The sequence below is a fragment of the Trichechus manatus genome, unplaced genomic scaffold (genome assembly GCF_000243295.1).
Source record: "Trichechus manatus latirostris isolate Lorelei unplaced genomic scaffold, TriManLat1.0 scaffold00183, whole genome shotgun sequence".
NCBI lineage: Eukaryota > Metazoa > Chordata > Mammalia > Sirenia > Trichechidae > Trichechus > Trichechus manatus.
This window is the reverse complement of record NW_004444119.1, coordinates 3,043,739-3,057,976: the sequence shown is the minus strand read 5'-3', so window position 1 is coordinate 3,057,976 and position 14,238 is coordinate 3,043,739. Positions and strand designations below refer to the sequence as shown.

Sequence of the window (14,238 nt, the reverse complement as noted above, 5' to 3'; positions counted from 1 at the left end):
TCTTTTGGGATGTACCCTGTGTGGGGTTCAGTGAGCATCTTGGATAGATATCTTCTCATCTTTCACGTTATCAGGGAAGTTTTCTGCCAACCAATCTTCAACAATTCTCTCTGTATTTTCTGTTATCCCCCTTGTTATGGTACTCCAATTACTCATAGGTTATTCCTCTTGATAGAGTCCCACTTAATTCTCAGGGTTTTTCATTTTTGTAAATTCTTTTCTCTGATTTTTCCTCAATTAAATTGCTTTATCTTCAGTCTCACTAATTCTGACTTCCATTGCCTCAATTCTGCTCCTATGACTCCTATGAGTTGTCTAATTCTGAAATTTTGTTGTTAATCTTATGGATGTCTGTTTGCTGTCTTTCTGTGGATCCTTGCAGCCTGTTAAATTTGTCATTACGCTCTTGTATAACCTTCTTAAGTTTCTCTGTTGCTTTGTCTGTGTGTTCCTTGGCTTGGTCTGTGTTTTGCATGATTTCCTTCCTGATCTCTTGAAGAGCTCTGTATAGTAATCTTTTGAATTCTACCTCTGGTAATTCCAAGACCTCCTCTTCCTCTGAGAGGTTTCTTGGTTGTTTTGGTTGTTTGCTGAAGCCATCATGTTCTGCCTCTTTATGTGATTTGATATTGACTGTTGTCTCCAAGCCACCAGTAAGTTATTATATTTATTTTATGTTTGCTTACTGTGTCCTAGCTTCTTTTGTTTTGTTTTGATATGCCTGAACAGGCTGGTCATGTGAGCTACTATGATTATTGGCATCTTTGAAGGCCGTACATCCTGTCACCTGGTTAGAGCTGTTACTCGGTATGTGAGCCCAGGAGTCCATTTACTTCTCTTGTGTGGATTCAGCTCAGGTATCAGGAGTCCAGGTCATCAGTCACCGAGTGTGTGGTGTAGGCTCTCACCTACGATCCTAGAAGGGCAGGGCTCTGTAAGGGTGATTGAAGTAGGCACAGGTATCTGGCTGCAGTAGGGGGTTATGTGCTGAGCAAGGTAGGGGGCTGATGGCTGCCCCTGAGTGCATGGGTGGAAAGCGTGTCCCTGTTCCCTAGAGCGCGTTGGTGGGTGGGTTTTGCATTTGGACTTTAGGCACCCAATGCTGTTGGCTGTGAGGACTGGAAGGCACCACTTATTCTTGGACCCCTGTCACAGGTGTCTAGGTGGAGTGGGTGGAGCCACCAATCCTCAAGCCGCTGATGTGGGTAGGTGAAGACCCTGCTTAGTGGGCAGGGTAGTGTCAAATGTCATGAATCTGCCACTCCCCCTTAGCTGTTGCAGTTAAAAATAGGCTTCAGGTATTTGTTGTACTGTGCTAATGAGGGTGTATGCTGTTGAAATGGTCCCACACAGGTCTAGGCAGGGGTGAAAGGCATTCAGACTCCATGGACCCCTTATGCCTCTGCCTAGGCAAAGGGGCTGTGCCTGCCCTGAGTTTCCAGCTTAGGGGAGCTGGCAGATTATTTTGTCCTGTTTGTTAATTTGTTCCCTCTCCAAAGCTGGGAGAATGGCTCAGGGCATGCGACAGGTCCCACTTCCGGCCCAGAGGGCGCAGCAATCGCTGAAGCCAGACTGGGACCACAGCAGAGCAGGCCGGAGGTGGATAAATGGGAAACAGTTACTTCCTAGAGGGGGGAATGGTTTTTTTTGATCCTGCGCAGTATGTTAGATGTTTGTACTTAACTTTCAAAGATTGAGCTCCACTTCTCCCCAGTTCCGGAGGCTTGTGCAGACTCTCCACTGCTCGGTTTTTCCCGGTGTGGAAAATGCATCCTGAGCGCTACTGCTTGCCTCAGCCCATGTGCACCAGCCGATCCTGCCTGCAGGGCACTGGCCAGGTCAAGTCTGGCAAATCCTCACTGCTTCTGAACTGTTTCTCCCTCCCCCTGCCACTCAATCCAAGTCCTCAACTTTGTCTTTGATGTTCAGGGCTCCTAGACTGACATATATAATCGATTCACCTATTTTTGGGGGGGTCTTTGTTGTAAGAGGGACCACAGGAAGTGTCTGACTACTCCACCATCTTGGCACCACCTCCTCATGTTGCCTCTTTCCTGTATTTCTAATGACCTCTTGCTTTTGTCACATATGATGTCATTCATGTCATCCCACAACTCGTCTGATCTTCGGTCATTAGTGTTCACTTTGTTAATTCTATTCTTGAGAAGGTCTCTAAATTCAGGTGGGATATACTCAAGGTCATACTTTGGCTCTTGTGGACTTGTTTTAGCTTTCTTCAGCTTCAACCTGAACTTGTATACAAGCAATTGATGGTCTGTTCCACAGTCAGCCCCTGGCCTTGCTCTGACTCATGATATTGAGCTTCTCTATAGTCTCTTTCCACAGGTATAGTTGATTTGATTCTTGTGTATTCCATCTGGTGAGGTCCATGTGTATAGTCGCCATTTATGTTGTTGAAAAAAGGTATTTCCAATGAATAGGTCATTCATCTTGCAAAATTCTATCATGCGATCTTTGGCATCATTTCTATCACCAAGGCCATATTTCCCAACTACTGATCCTTCTTATTTCCAACTTTTGCATTCCAATCATCAGTAATTATCAACACATCTTGTTTGCATGTTTGATGATTTCAGACTGCAGAAGTTGGTAAAAATCTTCAACTTCTTCATCTTTGGCATTAGTGGTTGGTGTGTAAATTTGAATAATAGTCCTATTAACTGGTCTTCCTTGTAGGCATATGGATATTATCCTATCACTGACAGTACTGTACTTCAGGATAGATCAGGAAATGTTCTTTTTGACAGTGAATGTGATGCCTTTCCTCTTCAATTTGTCATTCCCAGCATAGTAAACCATATGATTGTCTGATTCAAAATGGCCAGTGCCAGTCCATATCAGCTCACTAATGCCTAGGATATCAATCTTCAAGCGTTCCATTTCATTTTTGACAACTTCCAATTTTCCTTGATTCATACTTCATACATTACATGTTCTGATTATTAATGGATGTTTGCAGTTGTTTCTTCTCATTTTAAGTCATGTCATATTAGCAAATGAAGGTCCCAAAAGCTTTACTCTATCCATGTCATTAGGGTCCACTCTACTTTGAGGAGGCAGCTCTTCCTCAGTTGTATTTTGAGTGCCTAACAACCTGAGAGGCTCATCTTCTGGCACTATATCAGACAATGTTCCACTGCTATTCATAATGTTTTCACTGGCTAATTCTTTTTTTAGAAGTAGATCGCCAGGTCCTTCTTCCTAGTCAGTCTCTGGGTGGGTTTATTATATCCACCAGTCCAAATTTTCCTAATAACACATGCCATCAAAACATCAGTGCAGTTAAAATTATTAGTAGTAAATACATTGTATAAGACATCTATTTTGTTCTGCACAGGAACAAATGTCAGTGACTGACTGACTAAGCTTTAAAAATGGTTGACCTTATAGAGCCAATCCAGGAGACCTCAGTAATAGAAGCAAACACAGCCTCCACAGAGAGTTACTATGAAACACCATCATTTTACTTAACAGTGGCTCTGAGATAAGGAATTTCCCCTAGCCAGTGGGAGAATTCTGTTCCATCAAAAATACAAGGACAGAGAGTTAAGAGCTCAGGCTAGGTGAGGATTTGTCTCTTCCAGCTTTTCCCACGTCCCACTAGAGCCACTAAAATAGAGGCTGATTACCTACCACTCACTGTTCAACAATACACCAAAGCGCTGACATTCTGCAGGGAAATTGCCAACTTCTTATGTTATTTCTCAGCATGCACCCACACTTGCCACCATTTTCAGGCCTGATGACCAGACCAACACCTACCATTTTCTGTGTAGCTGAAATGGTTGATGTGTGACCTCAAGTCCCTGTCTACACACTCTCATTTCTTGTACTTTGTTGACTTGTTCCATGTCAACAGGATAGCACTTGGCCCCAGACCAGCCTTTCCTTCTCTGACCCTCCAGCAGCTGGAGCTCCCAGGCAGCAGTGGGCATGTCAGATGTAATATTTGGCCATTCCTGAGTGGCTATTACAGGGCTTCTCCGCAGCACCTCCCCATTTCCACAGAAGAATCTTTAAAAGAAATCTCATCCATCTTTCCCCTGATTATTCCTACTGGCAGAGCCCAATGTGTATCGCCTTCAGCCCTGTGGCTTCTGCATCATGGGACTTGTCCAGCCGTGATCTGTTTCATGTTCACAGCAGCTCACAGAAAATCTAGGTGCTATGCCTTAAAGCCACAGGAGGCCACAAAAGACTCTCCCTATTATTCCACAAGTTCTGTTACACATGAGGTTGCGATGAGTCAGAGCTGATTTGGCAGCAACTAACATCATTCCATATACAAAATGTATACTAGTGCTTAAGACCAACACTTTCAAATCCATTTTTAATAGCTTTATTGAGATTTAATCCATATGACAAATAATTCATACATTTAAAGTGTACAATTCAATGGTTTTAAGTAAGGTTATAGATATGTGCAAGCAACACCACAGTGAATTTTAGAACACTTTCATCACCCCAAAAAGAAACACAATATCCTTTACCTATCATCCTGCCTCACACCATACCCTGTCTGCCCTTAACACCACTAATCTACTTTCTCTCTGTAGATTTCTTTGTTCTTGGTTCTTTTTTTATAATTTTTCTCTCTTTATGCATATTCTCTATTTGATGTGATATTGTTGTCATGGTTTCCTTTACTTCTGTGAACATTTTTATAACGGCTATTTTGAAGTCTTTTGCTAAAGAACCCGACATCTGTTCGCTCCCACAGGCAGTTTCTGTTGTCTGCTTTTTTTCTCCTCGTATGAGTCATACTCCCATTTTCTGTTTCTTTTATTGCCTTATAATTTTTTGTTGGAAACTAGACACTTTAGAAAATATACTGTAGCAACTCTGGGTACTGGCCCTTTCTCCCCCCATAACTTGTTATTGCTATTTGCTTGTTTAGTGACTACCTAGATTATTTTAGTGATGTCTACCTCCAACCACCCTCTCCCCAACCCCCAAACACACACATTTGTTAAACCTCTGATGCTGCTCCTGGGATGACAGTGATACTGGTAGGCTGTCTTCCTGTCTGCCCTAACCACCCCTAGCTGTTAAACTCCACTAATTTCCAGCTGATTTCTCTATTGTGTTCAACAATGCCTGTGCCTAAATTGCTCTGCAAACTAATCCAAACAAATTCTGGCTCCTTGGAAGGACTAGTTGCTGAGGTCAGTGTTTATTTGTTCTGTCCCTAGAAGGGCTCCTCCCAGTTGCCTTTCACCACAACTTCCACTGTTCTTGAGGGGGCCTGCCCTTAGACTTACAAGCATATGGTAATGGAATAAAAGACAACTACCAAGTTACACATAAAAGTCATCTTTCCAAAGATTGGTCAGCTCTTTGACCTGATTTTAAATCAGGTAGGATTTTGTATCAGGAGCTTACTTGAAATAAAAATATTTCCCTTTTATTCTATGGTACATATGTCTTTTTTTGTGTGTAATTCACGTTTCCTTTGCCAACTGCATAATTAAGAGTCTGCACCTGTTCTTTTCCTTGAATTGATACCACTCAATGAGCCCTGCTTCACAGTCCTCACTGTATTTAAAATATTCCAGCATAACTCCTCTTGTTTTGCAAACAAAAGGCTTCCTCTCTGACAAAGGAATATGATTAGTAAATGCTTTTATTTCATGTGTCTGACAACTTAATTTCAGTACATAAAAACACTAAAATGGCCAGTCCCCCAAAAAGGGCTATTGTTCATAACAGGCATAATCTGTGAACATTTATGACACAAAGAGCTAATAATATGTGTATTTTCAACCCTTGAGAAATGTTACCCCTTCCCCAACTATTGATTCCTAAAGCCACTAAGAGGGGCAGAGTAAGGCAGCTGGTGGGGTAAGGGGAGCCACAGTTGTCCAGGGTAGGATGTTGGAGCCCAAGTGTGTAGAGGAAGGGGTCCATCCATTGGGTGGCCTGGCACAGGGAGGTAGAGCCTGAGGAGGGGGTAAGCATCCATGCAGAGGAGTGGCCTTATGAAATGTTTCGGAGCCCACGTTGTGTGCAGAGGGTACGCACACAGGGGTGCTGGAGCCTGGTGGGATGAGAAGGGTTTGTGTGTGACAGAGCATCAGTCACAAGTATCAGAGTAGAAGTGAGGCCAGGAGGCACCTGCACAAGACAGGTGGCAGCGGAGCGCAAGGGGAGGCTTGTCCATGCAGTGATCAACCCAGTAAGTGTATTCAGGATCACGGGGTGAGGTGGGGAAAGGGGGTCACAGATACAGAAAGGGAGAAAACTAGAAAGTAGTCTGTGGTATTGGAATTGAAGGTATAGGGGAATCCATGGTGTTCAGTATACAGATATAAAAAGAGACAACTATTTTTACTTTATTGCCGTCTTTAAGCTCTTTATTCTACACACACATTCCTCAAAAGAGGAAGTTGACGCAGATAATTCAATAGAAGCAGAATGCAAATTATAGAAGAAGGAAATTTTAATCATGCATGCCTCAGTAAGAGAAACAGCATGATAACCAAAAATCACTTCTGAGAATAATTCTGAGTGGGAGATAAAAATAAGAAATGGCCAAAAAATAATCAATACAATCTAAGACATAAATTTAGAAGCAAATGCCTTTAAATAACATTTGCTCAGATACATGTCACTCCTATTTGAGCCCCAAGCATCTCAATTCTTAGAAATTTGTACAGAGAAGCCTCACCCAAACCCCACCACACAAATGCAAATCAGGTGTCTGAATCACACGCATACCATACCATTCTTTTAAATACAGTAATAACAATTACTTCTGATGATTTCAGCTACATCTTTCCTTATGAACTAGGTTATTAGTCTATTTTACTTTGTTTTATTAAATACTAATGCTGAATGCTGGGGCAGTGATTACAGCACTGCGATTATAGCACTTGCTAATTTTACTGGATACCATTTAGTTCATATTTAACGTACATTCTCATTTGGGATTCTCACCAAAAAAAAAAAAAATCTATACATCACAGGCACACGCACACGCATGCATGCACTCACACATGCACACACACACAGTGATCACATGCTTAAGTTTTTAAAATATTAAGGGAAGAGAAGTAAATATCTTTTTCCTTATTATTTTATATGATTTTTCATTGGGATGTGCTAATTTTATGTTTTTAAAATTTAACTTAATCCTGTAAAACCTAACTTAATAATGACTCATAAATCATGATTTCTAATGTGAAATAAGAAGGCACCAAACAACTACTGCAGGTATGCTTTATTTTAACTTCCAACACCAAAACAAAACCAGCTAGTCAAAAATGAACAGAAAATAATCACAATCATTTGCCATCTACTGCTAATATTTAGTACTCTGTTCCAAACCAGTGGTTTATTTTCACTACACTGAGGTAAAGGGCCAGGTTGACAACGAAGTATTCCTCGGTCTCTTCAATCCACACCAAGTCCACGTGCACTCTGCCTTCAGAGTCCACGTAGTCAATGCAGTATCTCTGCCCCAAGAAATCACAAGTGTCACAGGGGCTGGTAGACAGTCTCATGCAAACTGGAGAACTGAAACACCAGAAGGGCTTTCCAGAGTCATCCAAAAGAGTCACGTCCATTATAGAACAGCTCTGTGAAACAAGAACAGATGTTTACAAGTATGAGGACAGAATCACCACAAGACCTGATTTTCACAGGAAATGATGCCTCTATAAGATGGACTGGAAGCACTGCATGAGGCGTCAAAGTCCAGGGCTGCTCTGAGGGGCACTGTGTGGTCTGCTTCACATTCTAGACTGTAACTGACATGTAGTGTGTCTCATCCCTTAATGTTCACATCCATCCAAACGCACACAGGGTGCCCACTGGGCTGTTGGGGCAGAGGAGCACCAGGAACCCGGAGATGATGTGATAAACACTGTCCCAGTCCTCCGGAGCATACAATCTAGAGGAACAGACATTAGACAAACTGTACAAGCACTAGGGTCAGCGCTTCCAAGAAGGTGGTGCCTCAGGAGACTGCAGAGTGGGGCAGCCATCCCCTCATCTCTCGTTGCCACCTCCAGATGGCCACTCTTCCACTCATAAACACGCCTGCTTCTTGTCTCTGATATATGCCAGCCTCCTGCTCACTCCCTCTCATTTCCAGGACTCTGGCACCAGGCTCATAGTCTCTGTGTCTGTCTGAGTATCTCTCGTGCTCTTTCATTGACTCACTCATCCCTGAGCTGTACCATCACTCTGAGTGACTTCAACACCCGTGGGGACCCTGGTGGAGCCATCCGACACCCTAGACTCTCTCTTCCTTAATCTGGTCCACCCAATGACCCACTCATCTGCTTCACCTCAGTTCACTCCACAGTCACACCTCTAGCCTTACCATTTCCCTTTAATGTGCCACTCACAAAATCAGCAGCTTACACATCCTGCTTTCTACCAGAATGTCTTCACCTTCCAGCTAACTCGTTCAACTACTTCCACTATAACTGTTCTCTCACCCAGTATTGTCACACTGCAAGCCACCACCTATTCGTGGACCATGAGGTAAATCTGTTGTTACTAGTTGCCTTCGCATCAATTCCGACTCATGGCAACGCCACGTGCGCAGAGTGGAACTGCTCCACAGGGTTTTCAAGACTGTGACCTTTCAGAAGCAGATCGCCAGGCCTGTCATCCAAGATGCCACTGTGTGGGTTTGAACCACCAACCTTTCGGCTAGTAGTTGAGCACTTAACCATTTGCTCCACACAGGAACTCCTGAGGTAAATTTAGTGGGACACAAATATACATTGAAATAAAATGCAACAAAATAGAAGAAAATCAGCCTGCACTGTAAGCATAATATTATCTTGTGAAACTTTGTTTTAACAGCATGTCAATATGTGTATGTGTGTATGTAAGAAAGGAGCCCTTGGCTGTTAACCAAAAGGTCTGTGGTTCCAATCCACAGCTGCTCCGCTGGAGAAAGACATCCTAATCTGCTTCCGAAAAGATTTACAGCCTTGGAAACCCTATGAGGCTGTTCTACTCTGTCCTATAAGATCACCATGAGTCGGAATCGACTCAACGGTAGCGAGTTTTTTGGGGTGTATGTATGAATGCTATTGTTGTTGTTGGGTGCCATCGATGTATGTACACTGCAGTCAAAAATGCAAAAAAAAGTGTTTGGAAAGCACCAACCATAAACCCTGGCCCCCCTGGCCCTCAGCTCTCCTTCCCCCAGTCTCTTCTTACTCACTTTAGGCTTCACTGTCTTCACATGAATGGCACTCTTGCCAATGCACATCACTCCCTTGCCCTGTTCATCACACCTTGGGTCCAGCAAAACCCCAGCCCTAGAAGAGCCCAGTTATCTCTCTCTCTGTGCCTGCACTTGGCTACCAAGCAACGCTGGACGAAGTGCCATAACTGATTGGTCTCACTGTGAATTCATGACCCTCCTGAGCACTTGCCCAACAGCCCTGTCGCTCTCCTCCTCACCGAGCAGATATTCAAACCCTGTCCAAGCTCCCAAGGCTCTGTGTGGACGACCTCCCTCTTCTCAGAGAAAAGAGCCATCAGAAAGGTACTCTCCTCATCTCTCCAACACCAAACATGCACACCTGCCGCATCTGCCCCCACCTTCTCCTCCACATGTTTGCCTACTTTCCAATTCACAACCTCTTCAGTACAACCCAGAAACCTAGCACTGGTTATGTGTTAGATTATCCCCATTGTCTCATAGCTGCCACCTCTCCCTCTCAGAGAGATCCTTTCCATCTTCCCACCAGCACGGGAATTTTAAGCATGTTGTAGTAACTCCCATCCCACAGTTCTTCTCAGCTTCAACATTTAGAATACACACATCCCAGCTGGAAGCAGTAAGCAGCATGCAACTCCCCAGTAGTGGTTAGCTAGTTCCCTCTACCTGCCTCTCAGTGAGCCGGTTCCCTCTACCTGCCTCTCAGTGAGCCGGTTCCCTCTACCTGCCTCTCAGTGAGCCGGTTCCCTCTACCTGCCTCTCAGTGAGCCGGTTCTCTCTACCTGCCTCTCACTGAGTCCTGCCAGATTCTCAGTGGGGTCCCGGGGAGGGCAGCCTGGCACACGTGCGGAATCTCACAGTCCTGGGAGGATTCTGAGCTCTGAAAGCACCGTCAGCTTCAATCACCCACTGGCTCCAGCACTGGTCAGGGCATCTGTTCTGACCAGGTACAGCAGGCACAACAGGCCAGCCCAGGAGACACCCGAAAGTAGGCACTACTGAACGAAACGAGTCTCACCACCTAGTTTAAATTAGAACTGCTGTCAAGCTCTATGTTGATTTAAAATCAACATTGAAGTAACATCAAGGCATGAAAGAAGAAAGTAAAAAGAACAATTGCAAGGCAAACCCCACCAAAAGAAAGCCCATCCATCAGCAATTCCAACAGCAATCAAGCAAAGACTGGTTAGAGGGCATTTCATTTTGAATTATTTTGTAGATTGCCAAAGAGCTCCCTGGCAGAATAACCTGGCTGTTCAGAACTGCTTTGTCAAATGGCACGGTGGCCACTTACAGAGCCACTGTCCTGTGCAGCCCATCACGAACACTCCAAGCACCATGAGCATCTCCAAAATGTATTTAGTATCATAACCTGGCTTTAAAAAAGAAAAAGAAAAAACTGATCTGCTTAAAACGTGGTTTTTTTTTTTTTTTTTTAATTTTAAAAGTTGAATAATCTACCATATAAAATCATGAGATGTTAGACTCCAGGAACGCAAGCGAAAGAAACCTTCATTTGAATCAGCTCAGTGTTGGTAATGTTGCTGCTGTTAGGTGCCATCAAGCCAATTCCAACTCATAGGGACCCCATGTGATGGAGTAGAACTACCCTATAGGGTTTCCTAGGCTGAAATCTTTATGGGAGCAGATCGCCAGGTCTTTCTCCCACGGGGCGGCTGGTGGGTTCAAACCACCAACCTTTCGGTTGTGCCACCAGGGCTCCCTGCCAGTGATGTTAGAGGTCACTGTATGCTTGGGCACTCCAGTGAAGAAGAAAACTCTTGTGGACACAATACATCAAGAGAACATCAGAGACCCCTTTCATGACCTCTAAAGCAAACCAAACCCATTGCCATCAAGTTGATTCTGATCATAGCAATCCCATAGGGTTTCCAAGGCTATAAATTTCTACAGAAGCAGACTGCAACATCTTTCTCCCGCGGAGCTGCTAGGGGTTTCGAACGGCTGACCTTTCAGTTAGCAGTGGATTGCTTTAACCACTGTGTCACTTCAAATAACCCAGTGCAACAAGCCAATTTCCTCTCTTTGTCATTATCATTATCATTAATATTGTTATTCTGGTTTTTGTGACCAGAATCACAGATTTGTGTGGCCACTTTCATAATAATCCTTGCTCTAATGGCCACTTTAAACTACAGTCCTAGGAGGCTCCTAGGGGGACGCTCTTTCTACAATTTCCGGGAGAAACAGGTGTTGTTGTTTTTTTTTAATTTTTTTTTAATAGTTATAAGTATTAATGAATTTTTTTCTATCTTATTCCCTTGCTTTAAAAAAAAAAAACAAATTAACTCTGTTACCTCAATTTCTTAAAATATATCTGACAACTTCACCGTAAAAATAATGTGACAAAATGCAATTAGACCACACCCGCATTTCAGGCCCGAAGGAGAGAGAACAGGCTCTGGAGCTATTCTCATCTTCTCATAAAGCCCAGCTGGGGTGGGATTTACAGGGAAGTCCTATAGGGGGTTTATAAGAAAAGGCATCTATAGGGAAACTGTCCAACGGACATGTAATCCATTCCCTACTCTGCAGACTCAAAACTGCATTTTCAGATCAAGCTGTTTTGCTAGAAGCCTGCACACTGGGACCACATGGGCTCAGCCTGCAGACTCACCTGCTTGGAGCTCAGTGAGAGGTCACCCCTCAGCCTCTATGTGGGCAGCTATCAGAAATCTGCAGTTGCTACTAAAATGCTATTTGGGATACGTCCATTGTGTGAGTCAGTCTGCCCTACATAAAGTCCCACTGGAGGTTTTTTTTTAATGGCTTTTTTTTTTTTTTTGTAGAATTACTACACTTCCTTTTTTTCCTCAACAAGAGCTAAACGGCTATTCTCATCTTGCTCTAAACTACCAGGAAACACAGAACCATTTAATTTTTTTTTTTTAATTACCCTTATCATTTAAGTCTGGCCTACTTAAACTCTCCTTTTCTTGGTCTTCAAAGTCTATTTTGATTTCCACATTTTCTTTTAGTATATGAAGACCTGGTGGCCCAGTGGTTAAGAGCCCCGCTGCTAACTAAAAGGTCGGCAGTTGGAATCCACCAGCTGCTCCTTGGAAACCCTATGGGGCAGTTCTCCTCTGTCCTACAGGGTCACTGAGTCAGAATCGACTCAATGGCAATGAGTTTGGTTTCGTTTCCTTGGTATTGCAGCATGCATTTTTATTATGAGCCCCATCTAAATCCACCAAAGAAAAAGAAGTCAGGTCTAGGCTCTTAAAGACAGGTACTGATGTCCTTCTGTGTATGGTAAACACAAATTTTACCAAAGTCTAAACATTTTCCCACAAATAACAGGACTAATAAAACATTCTGTCATATCCCTGGTGGCATAGTGGTTAAGTGCTACGGCTGCTGACCAAAAGGTCAGCAGTTCAAATCCACCAGGTGCTCCTTGGAAACTCTATGGGGCAGTTCTACTCTGTCCTACAGGGTTGGTATGAGTTGGAATCGACTCGACGGCAATGGATTATATCAAATAGCAAGGGGCTCAAGAGATAAAGCTTAATGACAGTTAAGTGATTTTAATGCTCACTGCTAACAGTGCCCTTGGTCTCAGTCTTCATTCATACATGAACTTGGTGTCCACAAGTTGGCAAAACAAAGCCATGTTACAGGAGGCCTTCTGCACCCACAGGAGAGAGATCCCACACTTCCCGTGAGTACAGAAATTCTATTCATCCCACAAAATAAAGGTGGGAAGGAAGAAGAACCAGGGGTGGCCCTGGGCACAGGGATCACAAAAGAAAACCAAAGCGTGTTAGGACGTTTCTTCTCCTCCCTCCTTCCTTGCCAGTCCCAACTACTAAATCAACTCTCCCATCCATGCAGCTAATTATTGATAAAGGCATTAACTGATTTAACTGGAACAATTGTGTGTGTCCTGGAACAAGAGATTTTACCTGCAAGAAATCTTAACCTGGCATTTGGGTGACTACGATGTTTTTGAGTGAGTGCTGCTTGCCTCGTCCAACCTATAGCTCCACTCTCTTGCCACAAAACAGACGGACAGACAGGCGTCACGGAGTCGAGGATGCAGTCAGCACTGTTTACAAGCCTGGATGCACACTACCTGCCACACCTGCATCAATGGCTCCGCCCCCCACCACGCTCGATTCAAAACAAAAGGCACTCGGTAATGTTTGAGGAATGAACGAACTGATTGTCAGTGTCTAAGGGAATGTGGGCAAATCTTGAGAAACCAGGATAATAAATCCAGAACTTTAAAAGAAGCATCAGGCATATATATCAACATATATTTTTTTTATTATACATAAACCACATTATTTTAAGAAAAGAAAACAATGAATTACCTCTATACGGCCCTCAAAAATATTAGTTCTCCAAGAGAGGCCAACTTTTCCAATAAGAGGTACGTGCTGGGTGTTGTTGTTAAAATTTATCACAACGAGCTTCATGTATCCATTTTCAATGTATCCTGAAAAGATTTAAGATTGTTTTAAATTACTACGTGCCAATGCAGGACAACAAATCAAGGTTCTTCAGGTTGACTGCTCAAATAAAGACGGTTAGCCTCACTGATGGAGGCAAGCATCAGCATGGCTCAGCCAGGTCACATGGCACAGCTGAGCTCCAGAGCCAGAGAAGCCGTATGTGCTTCGGGAAGGTGATCTCAGGGTGAGCCGGGGAAGGGGGGCGTGGGGAGTCTGGACACCCACCCTATCACGATGACGTTGGAGAGTGCAAGAAAGGCAAAGCTCTTCTGACTTGACTGAGCCAACAGACAAACCAGAATCGTGAAGCTTAGGAAACAGAAGCCAGAAACAGCAAAGAAAGATATTAAATGTGGGGGAGCCATGAGAGAAATATTCAGAGAAATGAGGGATTTGAGAGCAGGTGAAAATAGAGGAAGAGATCAGAGAAGAACTCCAGCACACAGGACGGAGGGATGATTGGATGGCTGGCTGGCTGGGGGTGGGAGTAGGGGGAGGGCAGTAGTGGAGTTCAGGCTAGAAAGGTAGGGCTTGCCTGTTTTAAAGGAG

At 43.7% G+C, this 14,238-nt stretch overlaps 1 protein-coding gene across 2 annotated transcripts in view; it reads right to left on the bottom strand.

Annotated features, from left to right (window-relative positions):
- Window positions 1-7,234: 7,234 nt before the first annotated feature.
- Window positions 7,235-14,238, bottom strand: part of FBXO15 (F-box protein 15) — a 47,477-nt gene continuing 40,473 nt past the window's right edge. For both annotated transcript variants that reach the window (XM_023741567.1, XM_023741566.1), the window contains exons 8-9: window positions 13,549-13,673; window positions 7,235-7,598 (exon numbers count right to left, since the gene is read on the bottom strand). In XM_023741567.1, the coding sequence (XP_023597335.1) occupies window positions 7,329-7,598; window positions 13,549-13,673 (395 nt within the window). In that variant the 3' untranslated portion in view covers window positions 7,235-7,328. The remainder of the gene's footprint in view (window positions 7,599-13,548; window positions 13,674-14,238) is intronic.